The 22,990-nt window shown below is 44.9% G+C and overlaps 1 protein-coding gene across 6 annotated transcripts in view; it reads left to right on the forward strand.

Annotated features, from left to right (window-relative positions):
- CACNA1E (calcium voltage-gated channel subunit alpha1 E) overlaps positions 1 to 22,990 on the forward strand; it is a 497,661-nt gene that overhangs the window by 396,490 nt on the left and 78,181 nt on the right. For all 6 annotated transcript variants that reach the window (XM_082701733.1, XM_082701731.1, XM_082701735.1 and 3 more), the window contains 9 exons: positions 11,172 to 11,287; positions 15,606 to 15,659; positions 16,292 to 16,381; positions 17,327 to 17,536; positions 18,281 to 18,393; positions 20,010 to 20,122; positions 20,468 to 20,599; positions 21,098 to 21,170; positions 22,444 to 22,561. In XM_082701733.1, the coding sequence (XP_082557859.1) occupies positions 11,172 to 11,287; positions 15,606 to 15,659; positions 16,292 to 16,381; positions 17,327 to 17,536; positions 18,281 to 18,393; positions 20,010 to 20,122; positions 20,468 to 20,599; positions 21,098 to 21,170; positions 22,444 to 22,561 (1,019 nt within the window). The remainder of the gene's footprint in view (positions 1 to 11,171; positions 11,288 to 15,605; positions 15,660 to 16,291; positions 16,382 to 17,326; positions 17,537 to 18,280; positions 18,394 to 20,009; positions 20,123 to 20,467; positions 20,600 to 21,097; positions 21,171 to 22,443; positions 22,562 to 22,990) is intronic.

Raw genomic sequence — 22,990 nt, forward strand, 5'->3', positions numbered from 1 at the left:
ATGTAACATATTTATGTTGCTCTTTTCCATCTTGTTTTCTTGTCTGTCTCCTCCACTAGAATGTAAGTTACATGAAGACCAGGATTTCTCTTTTGTGGTTGCTGTTGTATTCCCATATTCTAAAATAATGCCAACCACACAGCAGGTACTCAATTAATTATATTTTGGAGGCAAAATATGTAGAGATGGATAGGTGGATGGATAAAGGCCTTGGTAATAGATTAATTGTATTATGATACATTCTCAGGAGTGTCAGTGATACTTAAAATGGGCACTTAGAACACCTACTCTCCTAGATACTATACTTGGCATTTTCCATCTGATATTTACTTTAACCCTCACAACGCTTTGAGACAGGTATGGCATTTATTCCTTTTTCACAAAGGAGGAAACTGAGACTCAGATGTTCACTTGTCCCAGGTCATACCCGGATGTAGACAGGATTCAAATCCAGTTTGGTTTTGGTTTCAATTTTTGTTTCAGAACTTTTAATTATTATGCTCTAACAGTCTGGGTTACACCAACTTCAAGGTTAAAAGGCCAAAAACTCAACAGAAACATATTCCAGCTCCTTCATTATCCCCTTTGTGTTAATTGCCAGGCCTTGCCCTGCATCTACTCAAATAAATGAGATCTCAATGTCAAGAGGAACAAGAAAAAAAAAAAATAAAAAGAACTGTGAATTCCCCCAAGATTCTATAAGAACGTGCTTCTTTGACTTCTCATGACTAAAATGTCATGCAGATTTAAAATGCACTGGCTCTGGAATCCGGAGATCCAGGTTCTGCTCCGGGCAGCCGTCACATGCTACCGGCCTTGGACCAGCAAGCCATCTGACCTATTTGTGCCTTGGTTTCCCTGCATGTGGAAGAGGAGGCTGGGAGAGCTGATTTGTTAGCACCCCCTACCTGATACTCTGATATGTGAGACCCATGGCCTTCCTTCCATTGCTGTGGGTATGGAGTGGAGGAAAAAGGGTAGGATACTGTGCTCTGTGTAAGGTCATTTATTTGCCTTAACTGCCTTAGGAAAGGACGACTTCTCATTGGAGGAGCCCTCTCAAAGCCCGTGATCTCGGGGGAAGTGTGACGGTGAGATACAGTGCCCGAGTTAAACATTCCTCACCCTCCGGGACTCCCATCCATCGTGCTTATTAGAGTCAACACTGGATGGCATTTAGAGAACTGGGTGCTGTTCTGGCCTTTATTTATTAGCAACCTAAGGCTCCTTAAATCCTTTCTGGAACAAGTCAAGGGATAAGACATAAATAACTATAATACAGCTGAACTGTGTGACCTTCAGGAAGGTGTTTACCTTCTCTGGACTGTGTTTGCTCCTCTGAAAAATGGGAAAAAGCTTCCCTGGACTCACAAGAACAACCAAAAAGCTGTTTTACCCTCCATCCCCCAGCCCATGTTCCAATGAGACCGAGAGGACATCGCAGCCAACACACAACTGCCTATCTGACGTCCCCCAATTTCTCTTGATTTTAGAATATTTAGGGTTGAAGAGGTTTTTTTAAGGATGTCTAACCCAAATTCCCCTTTCCCAGAGCAAATATCTTATCGGAAGACTGGCCAAGTTCCTCTGGGAGCAGAGAAGCATTTTGGAAACATGGACTCCAGAGAAGAGCAGGAACATGACCATGTGGCCATTTGTGTGCTTGGCAAAGTCTGTCTGCATATGCTTCTACGTGCCCATGTGAGCATGTGTGTATGTGTGCCAGTGTGTGTGTGTGATGAAGCGTACAAGCGTGCACAAGAATGTGGGTAAACAGATCTTTGAGTCACACAGGCCAGCCCATCCTGGCTGGCTTTGTCTTCTCTTTGGTTGCCATGACAGCTGCAGAGGCCTCTGCATCGGGAAACAAAGCCCCGGGTGTGTACTGAAGCAGGCGGAAAGGTCTGGAGCTAGAGAGTCACATAGGAGCCAGAGTTCTCCACAGAGTGGTTCTTATCACAGCAGACCTACCAGAATGCCATCCTCACTGTCTAGATTAATGTAGAGCTACCTGGCTAGGTGCCTGGTGACTCTGAGGTGACATAACATGGACAGGAATTTCAGACGGGAGCAAGGCTTCATTGACTCTCCCTGGTTAGTCCTGGTGACTTCATCACCTCATGGTAAGTTCCAGCAATGTGAGTGACCGAGCACCCTCACATCAACCCATGGACCAAAACTGGTCACCTTAATGTAGTGATACACAGATTAGCCCTATGTGGATATCTGGCAGTAACCCATTTATAGGTCTATAAATTCATGAACTATAAACCCATTTTAATATTTACCTAAATATGACTTGAAAGAGAACTTTGCCTTCTCCCTGAATACTTCCCATCTCCCACTGTCACACATGACACTGTTTTGGGTGTTATACCTTGTGTGAGATTATCTATGTAATTCTTCCACTTCATCTAATTGTGGATAATTTATAATTGGCTGTGTAGGAATAGTTGATTTTTTTTTTTTAACAAATTATGCCTCTCGTGTGAACTGCTGCAAAACAAAAGCAATCACAAGTGTAAATTCACCACCTAGGCTGAAAGAAGAAAATGGTTCTTAACCAAGCAGAACATGGAGATCAGCTTTCTTCTTAGTTCCCATAACTGAAATTCAGAAACCCAAACCTTGCATGCCTAAGTGACAACTAGAATAGAGGCTCATTCATGCTTAGCTTCAAGTCACTTTCTTTCCATCTATGTGAGGGCTCTGTCATGGGAGGGAACTGCAAATTATCCTCCTGGACCAAAACAAAGTGGGAGGAGGTACAGCTAAAAACTATGGATCACAGAACTGGGTAAGAAGTATCTGCAGTGAAACACAATTTGGATTTTTACCATCCTCCAGTCTTTTACAGGAACCCAGTCTGGACTCCTAGAATAACCCGATATATTCCTGTGGTGGTTATGAGCAGAGAGAATGATTGACAGGGAAGTTGAGACAGAGAGATCACTGCCACTTTGTTAGCACAGAGGTTATCAGGATACCTAGCTCTGAGAACAGACCTGGTAGTATTTTTGCTACCTCACCTGGGATTTATTTTTGTTCCCCCTTTTGGGATTCTGGAGTCTAGATGCATCCCAACTTGAGTTCTGTTCTGTCTGTGGGTATTTTTCCACTGGATGGAGCAAATGAAAAGGGGTTGTTTAGCCATTCTCATACCTTAAGCCACAGGCTGATGCAAGAAGGGCTGAGGGGTTATGAACACTTTCCACTGTAAGCCAGAGTTCCTTCTTTTACACTTCCTTGCTCAATTCAAGGGAATTGGATAAATTGAGATATTTGGAGGGCCTCTCTTTGAGGTACCTTTCAGTAGAAAGTTTGGCAGTGGTCATCTGAATGTAGCAGTTGTATGCTTTATTTTTGCCAAGCATCATCATCTGAATAATCCCAGATCCTCTGTGAAAAGGAGTACTCAGGTCTTCAGGGAAGAGGGGATAGGTGGCAGGACACATGTTTCCTTTCCTTGGGACCAGGCATATCTATACTTCCAAGAATGGTGGACATATTAGATCTAAGTTTAGAATAGACACTTAACTTTTGGTAGGTATTGGAATTGAATCCTGTCCATCCCTGTTCTCTCTAGACTGTAAGCTGCATATAAATCATTGGTGGCTATACTACACATACAAAATCAAGCAATATATTACTAGCTTGACTAATGCCATGAATTTTATATTGTGTCTTTATTAACCCAGCACAGAACAATGGATTTTTATGCTCTTCTCTCAATTAAAAAGATTGTCCTTTTAGAAAAAGCACAAAACTCTCTTTTTAGGTCCTTATTTTCTTTAGGTCCTTATTTTCCTTGAGCTGAAACTAAATCCCTTCTGATTTTAAATGTTGACATCTAGATAGCATGTAAGACAGCTGTGGAAATGGCACTTAACCTCACTTTGGAATATATTACCTTGAATTCTGGCTCTGTCTTCTGCTGATGAGTTGATCTTGGGCAAGAGCCTTTCTGCATCTCCCAGGGTTTTTACAAGTATAAATGAAATCATTTATATGAAAGCGATTCATGATTAGAAATATCACCAGGGTGCCTGGGTGTCTCAGATAAGGTTAGGCGTCTGCCTTTGGCTCAGGTCATGATCCCAAGGTCCCGGGATCAAGCCCTTCATTGGGCTCCCTGCTCAATGGGGTGTCTGCTTCTCCCTCTGCTTCTGCCTCTTCTCTCCTGCTTGTGTTTTGTCTCTGCCTCTCTCAAACAAATAAATTTTTAAAAAATATTTAAAAATTTAACAAGTCACAAATATGTTATTTGAATATTAGGTGTTCTTCATATGTTATTTCCATAGCCTGTGAAATCTACTGTAATAACAGGCCTTGGATCCAACTTCACAGGGTCTTGTTGAAATGTGGTACAATGTAGGCTCTGCTTGGTCTCATGGAGCCCGTAGACTGACTAGTCAGGGAGATAAGCCATGGGCACAATTATGTCGACCAGGGAGGGGTGACAGGTATGAAAGACAGACTTTGTGCCCTAGGCCCCCAATGGAAAAACAAAACAGAAAAGTCTCCTTGATAGACATAATACAGAACCTTCCCCCTACCCAGCCCTTCTTCCTCCACTGACACAGGGCCCGCTCAGGAATTATCCCCACTGGTGCATATTCTTTGCTTTAGTTCTTTAAGCTAAGAGGCTTCTTTAAAAGGCCAGGGAGTTTTGGTAGGCTCTGGGTCCTTGAGCTCTGCCTTCTAAGAGGCCCGGTGGAAGCATGAGAGTTCACGGGGGCCTGTAGTGCCAGTAGAGGAGAGTAGGGAAGCCAGCTGAGGAGACCCAGAGCCAGAAAACTTCCAAATACACAGGGAGGCTAGACTGGGCTTTGTTGGTCTCTCTCTCCCACTGGAAATCAAGCAGTCGGGTAATTCTGGGGGCCAGGTGGAAAGTGACACACAGCATACGTCATGGACTGATTTTGCAGAGATTTTAGTGGAGTCAAACCAAGGGAAACAGTGGTGGTGGTGTCCAGGAATTACCTGACCACTGCTGCTCTCCAGCTAGTTCACCTGCCTCTCTTTGGGCCAGTACAGAGTTGGAGTGTTCCTTCACTTAAGCCTTTGGGAACCAGGGTAGAGCTATCAGAATACTCTCCAAGTCAGCCTGGATATTTTTAATTAAAAAGAAATCTATATTGGGCATATTACCATGTGTCAGGCCTAGTCTGTCTAGTCTGGAAGGATACGGAGTTGAGTAAGACACGGAGTATTTTCACAAGAGGCTCACATAGTCACATGTACAGCTCACCACGGTAAAGCCTGGCTGGGAGATGAGCTGTAAAGGCACAGAGAAAAGAAAGGATGGAGGCTGGAGATTGTGCAGGGAGGAAGGAGAGGAAGGGAAAGCTGAACAGATGAAGTGACATTTCAACCTGGCCTTGGAGAAGGATTCTGACAGACTCTGGCAGTTAAGAAGGGATTCTCGGCAGAGAAACGGTGGACCAACCCTGGAGAGCGGAGCTGCATTCTCCAGAACAGGGAGAAGGGTGCTGCTGCGGGAGTCAGCCACGCGGGCTGCAGGCAGGTGGGTGGGTGCGAATGACGGGAGGCGAGGCTTAGAGGAAAGGTTAGTATCAGGCTGTGAAAGACTGTGAAGGTCATGTTAGGTGTTTGTATTTCATTTAGCAGAACGTGGAGGAGGCTGTGGAGGAGCAGAGGGAGAATAGAAAGAAAATGGAATGTAGAAGACATGAAGGTCTTGGTTGCTCTTAGTGGCTCTGTGTCCTTGGACACTAGCTCTCTCAAAGGGCCACTTAGCTCCCCTTAGGTTCAGTGTTCTGACATAGAAAATGGTGCTGTTGGTAATGATGCTCACTCTAGATGCTAAGGATTATTGTGTTTTTCTGCTCACAACCTGCTTAAATTCTCCTTTTTTCAAGGTCTTCCTTAAAATATTACCTTCTTTTTAAAACTTTCTGGATCCCCAGAGTGTAGTTGAAAAGTCAATGCATATATATATACATATATATATGTATATATATATAATAAAGTAAGTAGCATATGAATATGCCATTGGGCTAGACAGACATCAGGGGCATGAAGAGCCTGGGCTCTTAGAGCAGACAGGCCTGGGTTCAATCCTGGCTCTGTTTTTTACTGAAATTGAAACAAGTTGTTTAAGTTCTAAATTGAGGATGAAAATACCTGTTCCACCTTTTTCTTAGAGTGATTATAAAAAAATATGAGCAAAATGTGTGAAGGTGCTTGGAAACTAGAAGGTGTTCAACAAATGTTACTCACTGTGGTTATTATTTTAGGTTTGGAAGTGATCAGATCTAGTGTGTGTTTTAGAAAGTGTGTGTGAGATGGATAAAATGAAAGGAAGAGAGACAGCTGGTTGAGAGACAATGGGAGTGTAATAATCCAGGCAGAAAAGGATGAGGCCGTGGACAAGGCAGTGAGGACAAAGAATGGAGGGTAGGTCCAAGTGCTGTTTTGGGGATAGAACCAACAGAACATGGCACTAATTGGACAAGAGGGATAGAAAGAAGATAAAGAACAAAAGGTAGAAACTTTGGTAGATGGTAATGCCATGAACCGAGCCAGTCCCTTGTTGCTTTCTAATTGTTATAATCCAGAGAAGAAGGAAAGGAAAGGGGTGCCCCATGGCTTCTGTTATTCTGACTTTCACTGGTCCTGTACTCTTCATTTTGACTGTTTCCCTCTCTATTCCCCCACAACACTGTTGGTAGAACCTGCTGAACCTGAATATGAGCCCAGAATTTCTCCCTTAATGTGCTTTATTCTCAAGCCCTTTGCCTGACCATGATAAGGTGTCCATGCCAAGGAATCCATATATCTTGGCAGGAGAGGCTGAATGAGGTTCTTCCTCTTCCCCTGCCTGGGGGCTGTGGCATGTCCTTCAACCCCTGGCTTGTTTCTTCTTCCCTGGATATGAGGGTTATCTTATTTTGGGAGGCAAATTATGCTCAGAGGCTAAGTTTGTCTTTGCCAGCAATTTATTTAACATTAACATAAGTTAATGTTAAATGGCATTAAATAACATTAATTAAATAATATTAACTAACATATTTAACATTAACATAGGTTTACTGCAGGAATTTTACAAGCCAATAGTACACAGGATAATTTCTCTTAATAAGCCAATAAAGAAATAATATACTCCAAATCAATGACAGATTAATCACACTATTGTTCCAGGTAAGGGAAGATGAAAGGAATAAAAGACAAATTTAGTTGAGGTATACCTTGATACAAGTTGGTACTGGGAAGAGACAGCTTAGCCAACTGAGAGCTGATGTCCAGCTACTAGTGCAAAAGTAAAAGTCCTGTAGTGCAATATGTTAGAACATACTGTTAGGGAACAGGGGAACTAGTGTTGATGGGAAAAATGTTCTTTATGGGGCTGCTGTTTGACTTTCCCCACTGCCTGTAAGTGTTACTTTATGGATGTCCACAATCATCATTTTTATTCAGCATATACTAGAAGTCCTAGCCACAGCAATCAGACAAGAAAAAGAAGTAAAAGTCATCCAAATTAGCCAGGAAGAAGTAAAACATCCACTATTTTGCAGATGACATGATACTGTATCTAGAAAACCCTAAAGGCTCCAACAAAAAACTACTAGAACTGACAAATTAATTCAGTAAAGTTATAGGATATAAAATCAATATACATAAATCCATTGCATTTCTGTACATGAATAATGAAGTAGCAGAAAAAGAAAATAAGAAAACAATTCCATTTACAATTGCACCAAAAATAACAGTATACCAAGGAATACACTTAACCAAATTAACCTGGCCTCTGAAAACTATAAAACACTGGTGAAAGAAATTGAAGATAACAGAAAGAATGAAAAGCCATTCCCTCCTTGTGGATTGGGAGAATAAATGCTGTTAAAATGTATAAAATAATCTACAGATTTAATGAGATCCTTATAAAATACCAATAGATTTTTCACAGAACTAGGACAAACAATTCTAAAATTTGAATGGAAATACAAGAGACCCCAAATAGCCAAAGCAGTCTTGAAAAGGAAGAACAAAACTGAAGGTATCACAATCCTAGATTTCAAGCTATACTACAAATCTGTAATCAAAACAGTGTGGTATTTTTACAGAAGATCAATGAACACAATAGAAAGCTCCGAAATAACCCACAATTATATAGTCCATCTTCCACAAAGGAGGCCATGAATATGTAATGGGAAGAACGGTCTCTTCAAAAGTGACATTGGGAAAACTGGACAGCTACATGTGAAGGAATGAAACTGGACCACTTTCTTACACCGTACACGTAAACTCAAAATGGATGAAAGACCTAAATGCTCAGAACTGAAACCATAAAAATCCTAGAAAAAAACACAGGCAATAATTTCTCTGACATCAGCCATAACATATTTCTAGATCTATTTTCTGAGGTAAGGGAAACAACAGCAAAAATATTGGGATCACATCAAAATAAAAAGTGTCTTCAAAGCAAAAGAAATACTAAAACTAAAAGCCTACAGAATCAGAGAAAATATTTGCAAACAACGTATCTGATAAAGGTTGATATAAAGAACTCCCGCAACTCTACACCCCAAAAATAAATAATCCAACTTAAAGTGGGCGGAAGACATGAAGAGATATTTTTCTGAAGAAGACCTCCAGATGGCCAACACATCTAGACACATGAAAGGATATTCAAGTCACTCATCGTCAGGGAAACCACAGTGAGATACCACCTCACACCTGTCAAAATGGCGGAAATCAAAAACACAAGAAACAAGTGTTGGGGAGGATGTGGAGAAAAAGAAACCCTCATGTACTATCGGTAAAAATGCAAACTGGTATAGTCACTGTGGAAAACAGTATGGAGGTTCCTCAAAAAATTAAAAATAGAATGACCAGTAATTCCACTATGGGGTATTTACCCAAAGAACACAAAAACACTAATTTGAAAACGTATGTTCATCCTATGTTTATTGCAGCATTATTTGCAATAGTCAAATTATAGAAGCAGTACAAATGCCCATTTGTAGATGCATAGATAAAGAAGATGTGGTATATATACACAATGGAATATTATTCAGTCATAAAAAGAATAAAATCTTGCCATTTGCAACAACATGAATGGATCTAGAGAGTATAATGCTAAGTGAAATAGAGAAAGACAGATACTCCTATGGGAATTTAAGAAACAAAACAAATGCACAAAGGAAAAAAGAGACCAAAAAAACTACAAAATAGACTCTTAATTATAGAGAACAGATGGTTATCAGAGGGGAAGGAGGTGGGGGGATGGGCGAAAGAGGTGACGGGGATTAAGAGCACAGTTATCTTCATGAGTACTGAGTGAGGCATGGAATTGTTGAATCACTATATTGTATACCTGGAACTAATATAATGCTGTATATTAACGTACTGGAATTAAAAAAAATAAACTGGAAAAAAAAAAAAAGAAGTCTGCTTTACTAAGGCTGGAGCCGATTGCCCCAAGTTCTTCAAGGAGCTGTCTTAGATCGGTATAGTGTAGGCTTGCTCACACCAGATGCTCTTGGATTGTCCTCACAGACTTTGGTCACTGTTTAGTATTCCCTTGCCATTGCTGTCGCTTCATACGCTCATTGTTAAGCCCCCAGTGGGGCCCCTCAGCAGCTGAGTTCTAAGGGGCCAGAACAGATGAGATGGTGACATCCTGACACAACTGACTTCATTCTTCTCTCAAAACCAGTTTACTTCTGGGGGCACCTGGGTGGCTCTGTTGGTTGAGCATCTGCCTTTGGCTCAGGTCATGATCCCAGGGTCCCGAGGTTGAGCCCTGAGTCCACCTCCCAGTCCAGCAGGGGAGTCGTCTTTCTCCCTCTGCCCCCAACACTTGTGCTCTCTCTCGCTCTCTTGCTCACTTTTTCTCTCTCAAATAAATAAGTAAAATATTTTAAAAAAACCCTTCTAAATACATCTTTTTTTCTCCACTTTGTTATATACAAGTCGATTAAGACAACTGCACTTAAGCCATAAGCAAGTGGATTTGAAATCCTATCAAAGAAATACACGACAAGGGAGGAGCTGGCAGGACCCACCGTGGGTGCTGGGCTTCTTCCTCTTCAGGCTTCGCCTCTTTAATGATGGGGACACCCCGAGGAAGTTCAGCAGCTCCCTGGGCAGCAGGAGCACTCCTGGGCCCCTGCTGGAGAGCATTCCTCGGGTGAGCGGCGCTGTGGCCTGGAGGGATGTCTGGTGATGAGAAGGGCCTCGGTAGAGCGGGTTGCTGGACAGGTGTCTCAGCCCGTGTGCCTTTATTGATGCCCATATAGAATGTGTTCGTCTTCCTCTCTGCCACGGAGCCCTCGTGTCTCTTCTCCCTTCTTTCTCCCCATGGGACTTTAGGATTCTGGCTGTCTTGTGCCACAGACTCTGGTCCCCTGCACCTGTCAGTGGACTGTGTCTTCTCCCTGATTTTTGCCCTTGGCTTGCCCTCTGTCCCATTATGTCCCTTCCCACAGCTCCCACCTTCCCACTTTCTTTTCTAGCCAGGGGCCCTTTCTGTGTTTTTCCCTTTCCTGTTTAACCTCCGCCAGCCATCTTCACACACAATCAGCCCTTCGAGGCATGGGTGCTCTTGGTCTCAGGGCCACAGGCTGCCAGGGGAAGCACAGCGCTGTGGTTTGACTCCAGATCCCAGAAAGTTACTTCCCTTCTCAATCCTTGGTGTTTCCGCATCTGTTAAATAGGAATTTTAATAGCACTTATTACTTCCTAGGGTGCCTGTAATGGATTAAATGAGTCCACGGGTCTGTACAACGACATACAAGGCTGGCGCATTAATTGGTCAATATACATTAATCATGGTTGTTATGAAAAGCACAAAGGCAAGGTGGATCCCCCCGGGGCTGCTGAGGGTTTGAGTTGTAGCTGGGGAAACAGAACATAGCATTTTGAACCCTGGTGTGTCCCATGACTAAGAAAGTACCTTTCCAGATAGAGCATGCAGAGGGCGTTAAGGGCTGACTGGGACGTCAGCTGCATGAAGCCAAAGGAGCGAGGTTTCTGTGCAGCATTTTAAGATCACAGTTGCAGTCTGGAACAAAGGGGTGGCGGGGCGCGCGAGGGGTAGAGGACGCCTGCTCTGGCTCCCTCGTGCTTCTCCGCGCTTCACCCGTCCTCTTCGTCCTGGTGCTTCCCACCTTCACTACTTCTGCATCTCCCCCTCTCGTCCACAGGGAATTTGCCAAAGAGAGAGAGAGAGTGGAGAACCGGAGAGCGTTCATGAAACTGCGGCGGCAGCAGCAGATTGAGCGCGAGCTGAATGGGTACCGCGCCTGGATAGACAAAGCAGGTGAGGTGTGGGGGGCTGCGCAGACCTCCCTGCAGACAGCCCCCTGCCCCTGACCCCACTGCTTTCATTCACATGGGCCACCCTGGCCAGAGCACCGAGAGGTGCTGGCTGCCTCACCAGCTGTGTGGGTTCCCTGCTGGTCCCTCTTGCTTCCTCTGGGGCCTAACTGTCCCTGTTCTACCAAACACCTTCGTGAGGCCCGAATTTTAGCAAGGTGAGGTGAGTGAGAGGGAACAGAGCCCAGTCCTAGAGCTGAGGTCAGGTGGCTAACATTTTACACGACTGCTAACAACAACAACAACAATAATAACACCAGCAGCAACAGCAATCCATTCATTCCACGAATATTTAGTGGGCGCTTCCTTTGTGTCAGCGCCTGTCTTAGGAACTTGGGATATGGCAGGAAGCCTCTTCTTGCAGAGCTCATTCCCCTCTAGCTGGGGAAGGCAGAGATAAAATCATAAGTAACTTGTAAGAAGGTGACAAGTACCCTGGAACACAGATCAGGGTAGGGTTATGGGGTGTGCGGTAGGTTGTGATTTTAAATAGGGAGGTCAGGGAGACCCATTTTGGGGAAGGACTTGAAGGAGTGGAGGCATAAGTCGTGGGAATGTCTGAGGGGGTATTTCAGTGCCATGGCTCTAGTATGGAGGTGGGCCAGGAATGTTACAGGAGCAGAAGGAATGAGTAAGGGGAGACGAGTAGGAAGACAGGGTGGGGGCAGTCATGGGAGGAGGAGGCAGACTTTATGGGCCACTGGAAGGGTTTGGGGTTTTCCTGTAAGCGAGGCAAGAACCACTGGAGGGTTTTGGGCGGAGGGCGGGGGAACATGGTCCGACTGATGATCTGGAGGTGCTGCACTGAAAGTAGACAGTGGGAGGGCAAGGCCAGAAGCAGGAATGTGGACGGCGAGGCCACTGCAGTAAGCGAGTAATAGTGGGTGGCAACAGCTGCTTGTTCCTATTCCCCGAGCCATCCCCTATTCCTCACTACGAGGCTCAGCATCAGGAACAGTTCTTGCCCAGCCTTGAGGATAGGTCCAAACCGATCACGATTTTATTAACCCACAGAGCCACCAGATTCAAGTTTGACTGTGGCTCCGCTGCTTATGAGAGGAATCGATCACCCTGTATCTGTCAGCAAAATGGATGCGTTTTCTTTCCTTATTATTTTAAAGATTGCATCACATGGCTGTTATATATCTTTATTTTCATCCTAAGCAAAGAGTAATTTATTTTAATAAAAAAATACACTTGACAGCATTTTTTTCCCTTCATTCCCGGTAGAAAGCAGATCACAAATGTGAGGTCTCGCAGGAGAAATTTGGAATATGATTTGAGGCTTAGCTGCCTGAGCCTTACTCTGCTACATACAGCAGCTCTGGAATGACACCATGGCCCTCCCGTTCTAACCACCAACACACAAAAGCTCTCTCTCGGTTTTGGAGTCAACCTTTGATCACCTATCTGGGGTGAAAGTGTGTGTATGTGATGAAAAGTGCCATTTCAAAGCCAGATTGAAAACCTCCTCCCAATTAGGACCATCTGCATTTCTTGGCTGCCTCTGGAGGCCTGCTCCGTGCCCACTGACGGTGCTTCCAAATTTGCCCTTTCTTCTCTGAGGTCTCGTGGAGGGGAGGGGGGTGAACCTCTCTGCCTTCCTTCCAGAATGGTAGCTCAGCCTTACAGAGCAGATCTGCCTCCAGGTCTGGCAGGCAGCTTGAAGTTCCCCACCGTCCTTGGCTTCCTGGGTGGAGGAACCATCTGACAGACCGCCCCAGTGAGCCGTTAGTAGCAGAATCTGGCACAGACCCTCCCCCGCCCCGTCCGTGACCCGACTCGTGGTCAGGCAGCACGGGATGCTGTTCTCTGTGGCTCTGCTCTTTCCATACATGCAGAATTCCAAGGCTCCACTTTCTTCCAGTTGGCAAAGCCAGCTCTCTCCTTCTAAGAAAAAAGACGCACTGCGACGTCAAATTGTGCTTCCTGGCCCTTCCTTTTGCAAATGGGGTGTGAGTGAATCAGAGACATATGGGTTATATTTCCCTGGAAAGACACTCTCAAGTTCGAAAGAGAACTTGGCAAAAGGCAGTGGGGGAGGGGGGCAGCTCCACACCCAAAGCCCTCAAAGCGCTTCTCAGATACTCAGCAGCCCCACACAGCCTCCGTCTGCCTTGGGGATCCTCAGATCTGCCCACCCCAGCACCCAAGCTGCTGTACACAGCAGACGTGACCCCCTGGATGAGGTCATTCACGTTGCCACGAGGGTGATTTTAACGAGTGTCTGATTTTTAAATGATGCCCTCCTGAACGAACAGCGTGGGCTGTGCTTGACTTTAAAACCCTCTATGTCTGCATAAAGGAGCATCCCACCAATAACACTTAACCTGTTCACTTAGAGTTTTGCCAGAGGCTGTACTTCAAAAAGAAAGCTGAACATTTATGACCTGGTATAATGTGCGGTACCCACCCCCCCAGTCCCCAAATATTCCCCTCCCTGGGAAGTACATTACATCCTCTCTGTTTTATATGCAGGTGGAATGATGGTAATGACTTTACCCTCTTCTGCTTGTCCTCTTACTTGTTAACAATTGCTTCAATTAAGCCATTGTTTAATAGGGCCTGCTGCAAGCTTCTCCCCAGCAGCTGGAATCTCAAGGAGTGATTGCTCAAGGCCTCCGACAACCCCTCCTGTGGCTGAGGTGGGGGCGGGGATCAAAATTCATCGGCATCGCTCCCAAAGGGGACTCAGAATCCTGCCAGATATGGGACAGAAGGGCTAGTTTGTAAGTTTGGAGGGATGCTAGTGAGGTTTATTCTAAACAAGTTTTCCTGGAAAAGAATATCCCGCTAGTGAGGGCCCGTCCTGGAAGGCAGGACTGTTCCTGGGGAGGTCCTGAGGAGAATGCAAGGGGCTGTTTGGTTCTTTTCCAAATACCAACAACCAGACTCCTCATTCCAACACTGGCCAGCATTTTGGTTCTCCAAATGGGTGTCCCCAACAATTCAATTCAGTTCTGACACCAAATACCACCAGAAATTAGCACAGATCCCACAGGTTAGGGACTTAATCCCACGAGGCTGCCCTTGCTTCACACAGCACCTGTACACAGGGTGCCCGGCCCAGGTGGTCTGCATGTTTGCCTGCCTGACTACAAATTTAGAGGGCTCCAGATTTGATCATTCCTCGAATGACTTCCAGAACTCAGGAAAATTATTCTTACTATCACCAGTTTGTTACAAAGGATTTGACTCAGGAACAACCCAATGGAAGAGAAAACTAGAGGTGGAGGCAGAGAGCCTCCGTGCCCCCTTCAGGCATATCATCCTGCCAGCACCTCGACGTGTTCACTAACTTGGAAGCTTCCTGAGACCCATTATGGAGGTTTTTTGTTTTTTGGAAGTTTCCATTACATAGACACGCTTGATCAATTCATTGGCCATTGGCAATTAAACATTCTCAAGCCCCTCACCCATTCCTGGAGTTAGGAGGGGGAATGGGGCTGAAGGTTATAGCCAAATATGTGGTTGCTTTTTTCTGGTGACCTGTCCAGATCCCCAGGTAACACAGTCCTCCCCCACAATGAGTCATCTTGTTTGCACACAGACGACAGTAAATTCCAAGGGCTTTGGAACTCTGTGCCAAGAAGGTGGACAAAGAATATTTGTTCGTTCTATCAGAGGCACAAATGTATGATGAGCTTAAGCCTCTTCCATTCAAGCAAGGCAGACTGTGAGATTGGGGTAAGAGGAAGCAAGCCCACAAGCCCTGCTTCTCTGGGCCATTGGCATCTTCCTCTGCTCTTCCTCCAAGAAGCAGACGAGCTCAAAACATGGTCTCCCTCCTGAACGGGGTGGTAGATGCTATGCCTTGGTAAGCCTTGTACGTGCTGCAGACACAAAACACCAAGGAAGCTCCTGTTGCTAGAAGAAGGTTACAGAAACTGGGTAGAAGGAAAAACAGAAATGGAAAGTTTTCATTCCTACCAATTTAGGAGATTTCACTCCTACCAATGTAGTTTTTAAAAAAATGAGGTCTTGCTCACAAGTGTTATCAGACACAGAGCTGAGTTTTACCATCAGCCTCTAAGCGCCCCCTCATTACAGAACTTCCTTTCTGTTCTGATGTGCACTCAGGAGCTCCCTCTGTGACCCTGGCTGTCTTTCTGATGCTGGTGCCTGCACAGAGCTGTGAACTCTTTGCGCTCTCTCTCTCTCTCTCTGCTACCCTGGAACCACAGCCACCCCGGGGGATTTTTCATTTTGCAAAATAATTTGACATTTACAGATAATTCACTAAACCATTTATTTCCATATAGAGGAAGTCATGCTTGCCGAAGAAAATAAAAATGCTGGGACGTCAGCCTTAGAAGGTAAGGCCGTGCTCTGGCACATGCCCGCATTTGTGCCCTCTTAGGCCGTGGCCATCTCTTGATAAAAGAGGAGGGGAAAAAAAAAAAAAACTAAAAGAGGAGTGCCCTGGGATTTGAAATGAAAGTCTCCCTGTCATAAAATCTCTCATGCTTTAAAATGAAGGGAGTTGAGTCATGGATTTAAATGCTTTTTAAAATGATGGAAATGAACTCGTAGAGCTGCTTTGTTCTAGGGCATGTGATTGATACCGTACAATAAAAAGACCATCACACACCCAGTGGCACGGAAAGGGATCTCCTGTGAAAATTTTTGGGCATCCTCTTGGGACCACTTTCACAAGCGGGAAGTAGCGTTGTTTTTGAAGAGCCAGAACAAATAGATAGGGAGCGCCTGTTTACCTACCGCATGTAGATAAGGTCTAGCGAGGGTTCTGGAGCCCATGTGTTTCGAGGTGCTGCTGAGCATGGGAGCCGTGTTTCTACAGACACTGGCAACTTCTGTAACCACGGCCCAGGGGGTGTGAGGCAGCTGCCTGTGTCACAGGAGCCCCTGACACAGAGTCCTGAGCTTTGACCTGAATTATCTGGTTGTGCTCCTGGTCTTTCACCGGCCTCCCCCTTCCCTGGTGTAGTGCTTCGAAGGGCAACCATCAAAAGGAGCCGGACGGAGGCCATGACTCGGGACTCCAGCGATGAGCACTGCGTGGATATCTCCTCTGTGGGTGAGTGGAAACACTTAGGTCTTCTTTGACTTGTCTGAGCTGCCGTAAGAAGACGATCCTCTCTTCTGAGAAGCACCACGAAGAGGAATAGAATCAAAAGAAGCCAGAATTCAGGGATGTAATTAAGGAAGGACTTGTAAATTGATTCTAGAGAAAAATGGACCATGAGGGTTAAGGCTTAGAGTCCCACCCAGATCCTTCAAGCGCGGCAGATGTCTCCCATTTGCATCTAGAACTATCCGTCCTGGAGGTGATCATGAGAGCCAACTTTGGGTTATTGTTCAGAGGATCCCGAGGACCTGTTGCTTCTAGTGACCCCCATTTGAGGACCTGCGATCATTTGCCTGACCACAGTGGGAGCGACCACCCACTCCCATGTGATAGTTCAACAAATTCCTATTGGCAGCTCTTAAATGGTTCCTCTTCAGGCCCAGGTTCTCTTAGATAGGCTGGCTACTGGCAGCTCTAACGTCCCCAGGAAAAGGGATGGCAGATTTCTCCCTCCTCCTTCACTTCATCCTTAAAAGCAGACGAGGTGTGCAGAACCGTTGCTGCTCTCGACTGCCAGGGGAGAAATCATCACAAATGCAGCAAAACGATTCCAGTGCCTGAAGCATATTTAAAAGGAAAGGCCAGAGAGAAGCCCAATCTGTTAAAAACATAAATGGCCCCCTATTAGGATTCAGGACACCGGGTCCGTGTCTGGTGTCGTGCCCAGAGAACCTTTCGGTTTCCTAGAATTGAGAGTGGCCAGTAAGGAAAAGCAAGGGTCTCTGCCTCAGAAGCTACATAGCTCACCACATGGGGATGCCCTGGGCCTGTGATGTGGGGGTCGCCTAGCCCCCCAGGACTGAAGCTATCCACCGCCCCCTTTGACTACCTCCTTGCCATGGAGAGTAATCTGTCCTGCAGCCTCATTCTTCTTCCTTCCTTCTCTCCCCTTAGGCACCCCTCTCGCCCGAGCCAGCATCAAAAGTACAAAGGTGGACGGGGCCTCCTATTTCCGGCACAAAGAAAGGCTTCTGCGCATCTCTATCCGCCACATGGTTAAATCCCAGGTGTTCTACTGGATCGTGCTGAGCCTCGTGGCTCTCAACACTGCCTGTGTGGCCATCGTCCATCACAACCAGCCCCAGTGGCTCACGCATCTTCTCTGTAAGTGGCCAGTGAGCGCTGGTCAGCGTGGTGCAGCTGGATTCGGGTGTGAACACAAGCAGACGGGCGTCCTGCTGGGCCCGGCAGTACTCTTGGTGGGGAGGGCAGCGTTGGTTGCCTCAAGGGGTGGGGATATCACAGCACTGGTACCCTTGTCGTTCATGATCAAATTGGATGAATCTTTTCCTGATAAGACCACAAAATGGGGTTAGCCTTGGGTACTCTAAGGCTTTCACTGAATATCATAAGGAGACTAAATGGTATAGAGCATTTTGGTCACCTAAGTCCTGGGGAGAAAGTTCTTAGGCCAGTGGTTACTGCTAATAGACCAAGACGGGAACGTCTAGGTCGGCTCTGGGCAGGGCTGCCACTGGTGTAAGTGGGGATCCAGGGTGCTGTCACAGGTGGGAGTGTGTAGGGCGAATCCTGCTCTTTCATCGGTGCCATGGTAAAGCCCTTTCTTTCTCTCCTGAGAGTCATATTGCATTTATCGGCCAGTGACAAGCCCATCCATTGAGAGAGAGCAAAGCTGATGTGTGGAGTGTGCCTGGGCCCCCCAGGTCAGAGTGTATCCAGATATCATCAGGCTTTTCCTGCGGTTCACCTGATATGGTCACTGAATGTCTTTGCCTTTGTGTCCTGCTGGCGTTGAGGGCTCCTCCGTAAGGTTCAGGAGGTTGGGCTGGAGGACGCGGGAGCCCATGGCATCTACAAAACAAATGCTTCTGCTCTTGATGCTTTCAGACTATGCAGAGTTTTTGTTTCTGGGACTGTTCCTCTTGGAGATGTCCCTGAAGATGTATGGCATGGGGCCTCGACTTTATTTTCACTCTTCATTCAACTGCTTTGATTTTGGGGTAAGTGGTCCCGAGCCCACCTATCCTCCTGCTTCACGTTGATATGCCACAGTTTGAGATAAGCAGCTCACTCCACTGCTCAGCATGAAGCACTGAAATCGGAATTTAAAAAGGGAACTAAGTCAGCTAGCTAGAGGGAGGGCAGGAATAAGGGAATCCTTCCCTTACCAGGATTTGTTTGTCTGCTGGTTTAAAGCTCTTATATTTCTGATGTTTTTGTTGAAGTGTAACGTGCACACCATTGTGTACACTTAAGTGTAGAGCTGAATGAATTCGACAGAGCTGCCCATAGCAAGGTTTTAACCACTTGCTGACTTGGGGGAAGCCTGAGAGAGAACAAAGGAACTGACTCCAGAAGGTGGTTCAGTAAGAAAGAGAAGCTTATATACTTGTTTTGTTTTGTTTTTTAGTTCAGTTTAAAAATGGGAAAATTATCTAGATACACCCTCATGCAAACATGCACATTCACACACACACACACACACACATACACACGCTCAGTCACTCCTCCCTTAGCAGGTTCCCACATAGACCATTTCATCCAGTGTTCACTTCCTAAATGATGTTGATACGTAAATGTGTGCCTATCTAACCATCTTCAAGATGTTCTGACATACCAGTCCTCCCACTCCGCTCAGGACTCCTAGCCTCTGTTACAAATCCCATTTGCAGATGAGTGAAGAGAGAACATCGTGTGCAAGTTCATATACCCAGTTAGCAGCAGAACAAGGTTGCAAAACTTTGGGTTCCTGAACCACTTCTCTTTCTGCCAAACCCATTTCTATTCCTGCCAGTTCTTTAGTTAGGTGCTAACGATTCTGAGCCCTTGCCAATCTGCATTTTTCACTTGAAACATATGCTTCTGGGTATGGGCAATTTTCAGGCACAACAGCTAGTGAAAGACCATTCCCTATATATGTACTTTTTAGCATTGCAGCAAGGATTAATTTTTGTCACTTCTCCTAGTGCATTGTGTAGAACATAGTAGACATTCAGTGAACATATAAAGACCCAATTGTTAATTTGACATTGCTCCTTCCTACAACAATCAGAATCTATATGCCATCAACTAGTACTGTCACACTGGGATGTGTGGGACCTGAGTGACTGAAAGATACTTCACATATGGGTGACTGAACCATTCTTGGTAGAAATAAATTCTAGGACAGTGAGAGAATGTGGACCTCCTCTGAGGTTTTTACATTGAAATGCAACCTGTATTAACTTAAATTTGTTTTGTTGCTTCGAGTACCACTCTTTTGTGTGTTTGTTCAAGGTGTTATTATGTAAGAAGAGTTGTGGCTCTCAGGTTTGTGCAGAAGCAGTGACTGGCTCTGGTAGTTTCCACCAAGGACAGAGCAGCAGTCAGTGAACCAGTCTCCAGCATGAAGGAGTGACGTCAGGAAGGGGAATGGAGAGCAGTGTGGAGGGAGGCAGTAGAGTCTCATTTTCCCTCGGCAGCCTTCACAAATAGGTGGTTTTGTTGGAGTTGTGCTGGGTGGGGAGGGGAGAGTTTTAATTTCACTGCAGCGCAGTGACAGGTGTTGACTGCTGAATGCCAGAAGGCTCCTCTCTTCTCCTCCTTCTCCTCACTGTGGCTGGGTTTGGCTCTTTAGGTCACAGTGGGGAGTATCTTTGAAGTGGTCTGGGCAATCTTCAGACCTGGTACATCTTTTGGAATCAGTGTCTTGCGAGCTCTCCGGCTTCTAAGAATATTTAAAATAACCAAGTAAGTAAGTGATCAGAATCTGGACTCCTCCCAACCACCTGTGAGAGTGGATGCTACTCTCTTCCTTAGTATATTTCCTTCCATCCCCTTTTCTCCTTCGCCACATGTTCCCCTTACCACGTCCCCTACTCTGTTCTTCAGCACCGCTTCCTCCAAAAATCAGACCAGAAAAATACCTATGATGCCAGATCCCATGCCACACTCCCAAGGGGAGCCTCATTGTTGCTGACATCTCTCCTGCACACAAGTTTACAAATGCAGCCTGTTTCATAGACTACCAGGCAGCTGGACTTGGGGATAATTTTTAAATACAGTGTTCACTGCTGTAATGTTTGGATTTTGTAGGTATTGGGCATCTCTGCGAAATCTGGTGGTCTCCTTGATGAGTTCTATGAAGTCTATCATCAGTTTGCTCTTCCTCCTCTTCCTCTTCATTGTTGTCTTTGCTCTCTTAGGAATGCAGCTGTTCGGAGGCAGGTAAGCACCAATGAACTTTCCATTCAAAAGAGCCTCAAAACCCAGTCTTCAGCCTCTGAGCAGGAGGACTTCTAATTTGGTCACCATGCCACCATTCTATTTGCTTTGGCCCACATCAACCACTGTGTGTGTGTGTGTGTGTGTGTGTGTGTGTGTGTGTGTGTATAAAACCAATGTCTCTGCTTCTAATCTTTTCACAATGTACAGGGTTCTGGATCTGGAGACCCCTCTCTTTGGAGCTGTCCCTAAAATAAAATGTACAGTCTGGGGCCTTATAAATCAAGATCAGTCCAAACCCCATCTCATAATCTGTACCTTCAAAGTGCACAGCCTACCAGTAATAGTCACTATAATACCATCTTCATAAATTACATGGAATGGGGAGAAATTAGGGAAGAAGAGGATATGGAGAAAGGGTAAAAGAAGTGACAAAGAGGTAAGAGAAAACTTGGTATGTGAGATTTTCATTTTATTTTTCTCTCCGAACTTCTTTTTCAGGTTTAACTTTAATGACGGGACTCCTTCGGCAAACTTTGACACCTTCCCAGCAGCCATCATGACCGTATTCCAGGTATGAGGCCAACTGGCAGTTAAAAATATTATGTAGGATCTTTTGGAGCTCACACCGCAAAATGATATGTTAGGAGAATCCTACTTTAATACCCCAGGCTCGTCCCAGGCAACTGGAACTCTTGTTGAGTAATTATCAACACAATAATTCCTAGAATCTGTGTAGCTGCATGCTTACCAATAATAGAAAAGCTCTATCATGATTAAATTATTGGCCTTTTCCCTATACTTGTGAGTTTACAAGAGATATTAAAGCAAAGACATCCAGTAACTTTTATAATATTTATGACAACCATCAAGTGAACTTCATTCCAGGAATGCAAGGATGGTTCAGCATGCACAAATTAATCAATGTGATCTACCAAATTACCAAAATAAAGGATAAAAATCATAGATTATTTGAATAGATGCAGAAAAAAATTTATAAAATTTAACATTCATTCATTATAAAATTCTCAGTGAAGTAGGTATGGAAGGACCCTACGTCAACATAATAAAAGCCATATGTGACAAACCCACAGCCAAATCATACTCAATGGTAAAAAGCTGAAGGCTTTTTCTCTAAGACTAGGAACAAGACAAGGATGTATACTTGCGCCACTTTTATTCTGCATAGTGCTGGAAGTCCTAGCCACAGCAATCAGACAAGAAAAAGAAATAAAAATCATCCAGATTGGTAAGGAAGAAGTAAAACTGTCATATCACATTTATGGTTTTTTGAAATTGGAAGCATCTCTGACCCATATGTCCATTTAATGAATCATTTTTTCAACCCACCTCATCCCCCCCCACAAAAATATGTTTTTAAATCATGGAGGAAAACTAAAAAATCAGCAATGCAGAGAGCTAAAGAAAACACTGTTTATCTAGACTTTGAGGCTAAACCAGAACCCAGGTTTCTGGAACTGGAGTCCATGAGGCTCTTTCTAATAATGCTTCTGTCCCAAGAACTTTATCTTAGCTCTCCTTGGATGAACTGATAGTGACTAGACCACCTGATCTGTGTAGTTCCTATAGGTCTGGCAAAGCTGGAAGTGGAGGGACTCTATAGTCAGACTCAGAATAGAATCTTCCCTTGTGATGCTCTCTTTCCATTTTCAACATTTAAAATTATCTTCCTTATCAGAAGAAAGTTTGTAATTATTCATGGAAGTGACTTTATTTTTCTCCCTGGCAGAATGGCCAAGCAAGAGGCCAGAATTTTCCTTTTTACATTGGCCCCATTTTCTCAACCAACCCAAATCTCTGACTTGCCTGTTGTTTGCTTTACATAGATCCTAACAGGGGAGGACTGGAATGAGGTGATGTACAATGGGATCCGCTCCCAGGGTGGAGTCAGCTCAGGCATGTGGTCAGCTATCTATTTCATTGTGCTCACCTTGTTTGGAAACTGTATCCTTTTTAAGATAGTCCTCTACATGCTGCCTGCCTGCCTGGACCAGCATTGAGGAGGTTGGTTGTGGTGGTGGTGGTAGAGTTAGGTGGGAATTTTTTGGGGGGGGGATTCAGGATATTACTTGGTATACTAAGAGAAACAAGGATTCAGATCTTTTTTTTTTTTTTTTTTTTTTTTAGATTTTGTTTATTTATTTGACAGAGAAAGATCACAAGTAGGCAGAGCAGCAGGCAGAGAGAGGGGAAGTAGGCTCCCTACTGAGCAGAGAGTCCAATATGGGAGCTCGATCCCAGGACCCTGAGATCATGACCTGAGCTGAAGGCTGAGGCTTAACCCACTGAGCCATCCAGCCACCCCAAGGATTCTGATCTTAAAGAGATTATATACTAGTTGGGTAAAGAAGACAAATGTAGACAAAGGAAATA

Source organism: Mustela nivalis (genome assembly GCF_964662115.1).
Source record: "Mustela nivalis genome assembly, chromosome: 16".
NCBI lineage: Eukaryota > Metazoa > Chordata > Mammalia > Carnivora > Mustelidae > Mustela > Mustela nivalis.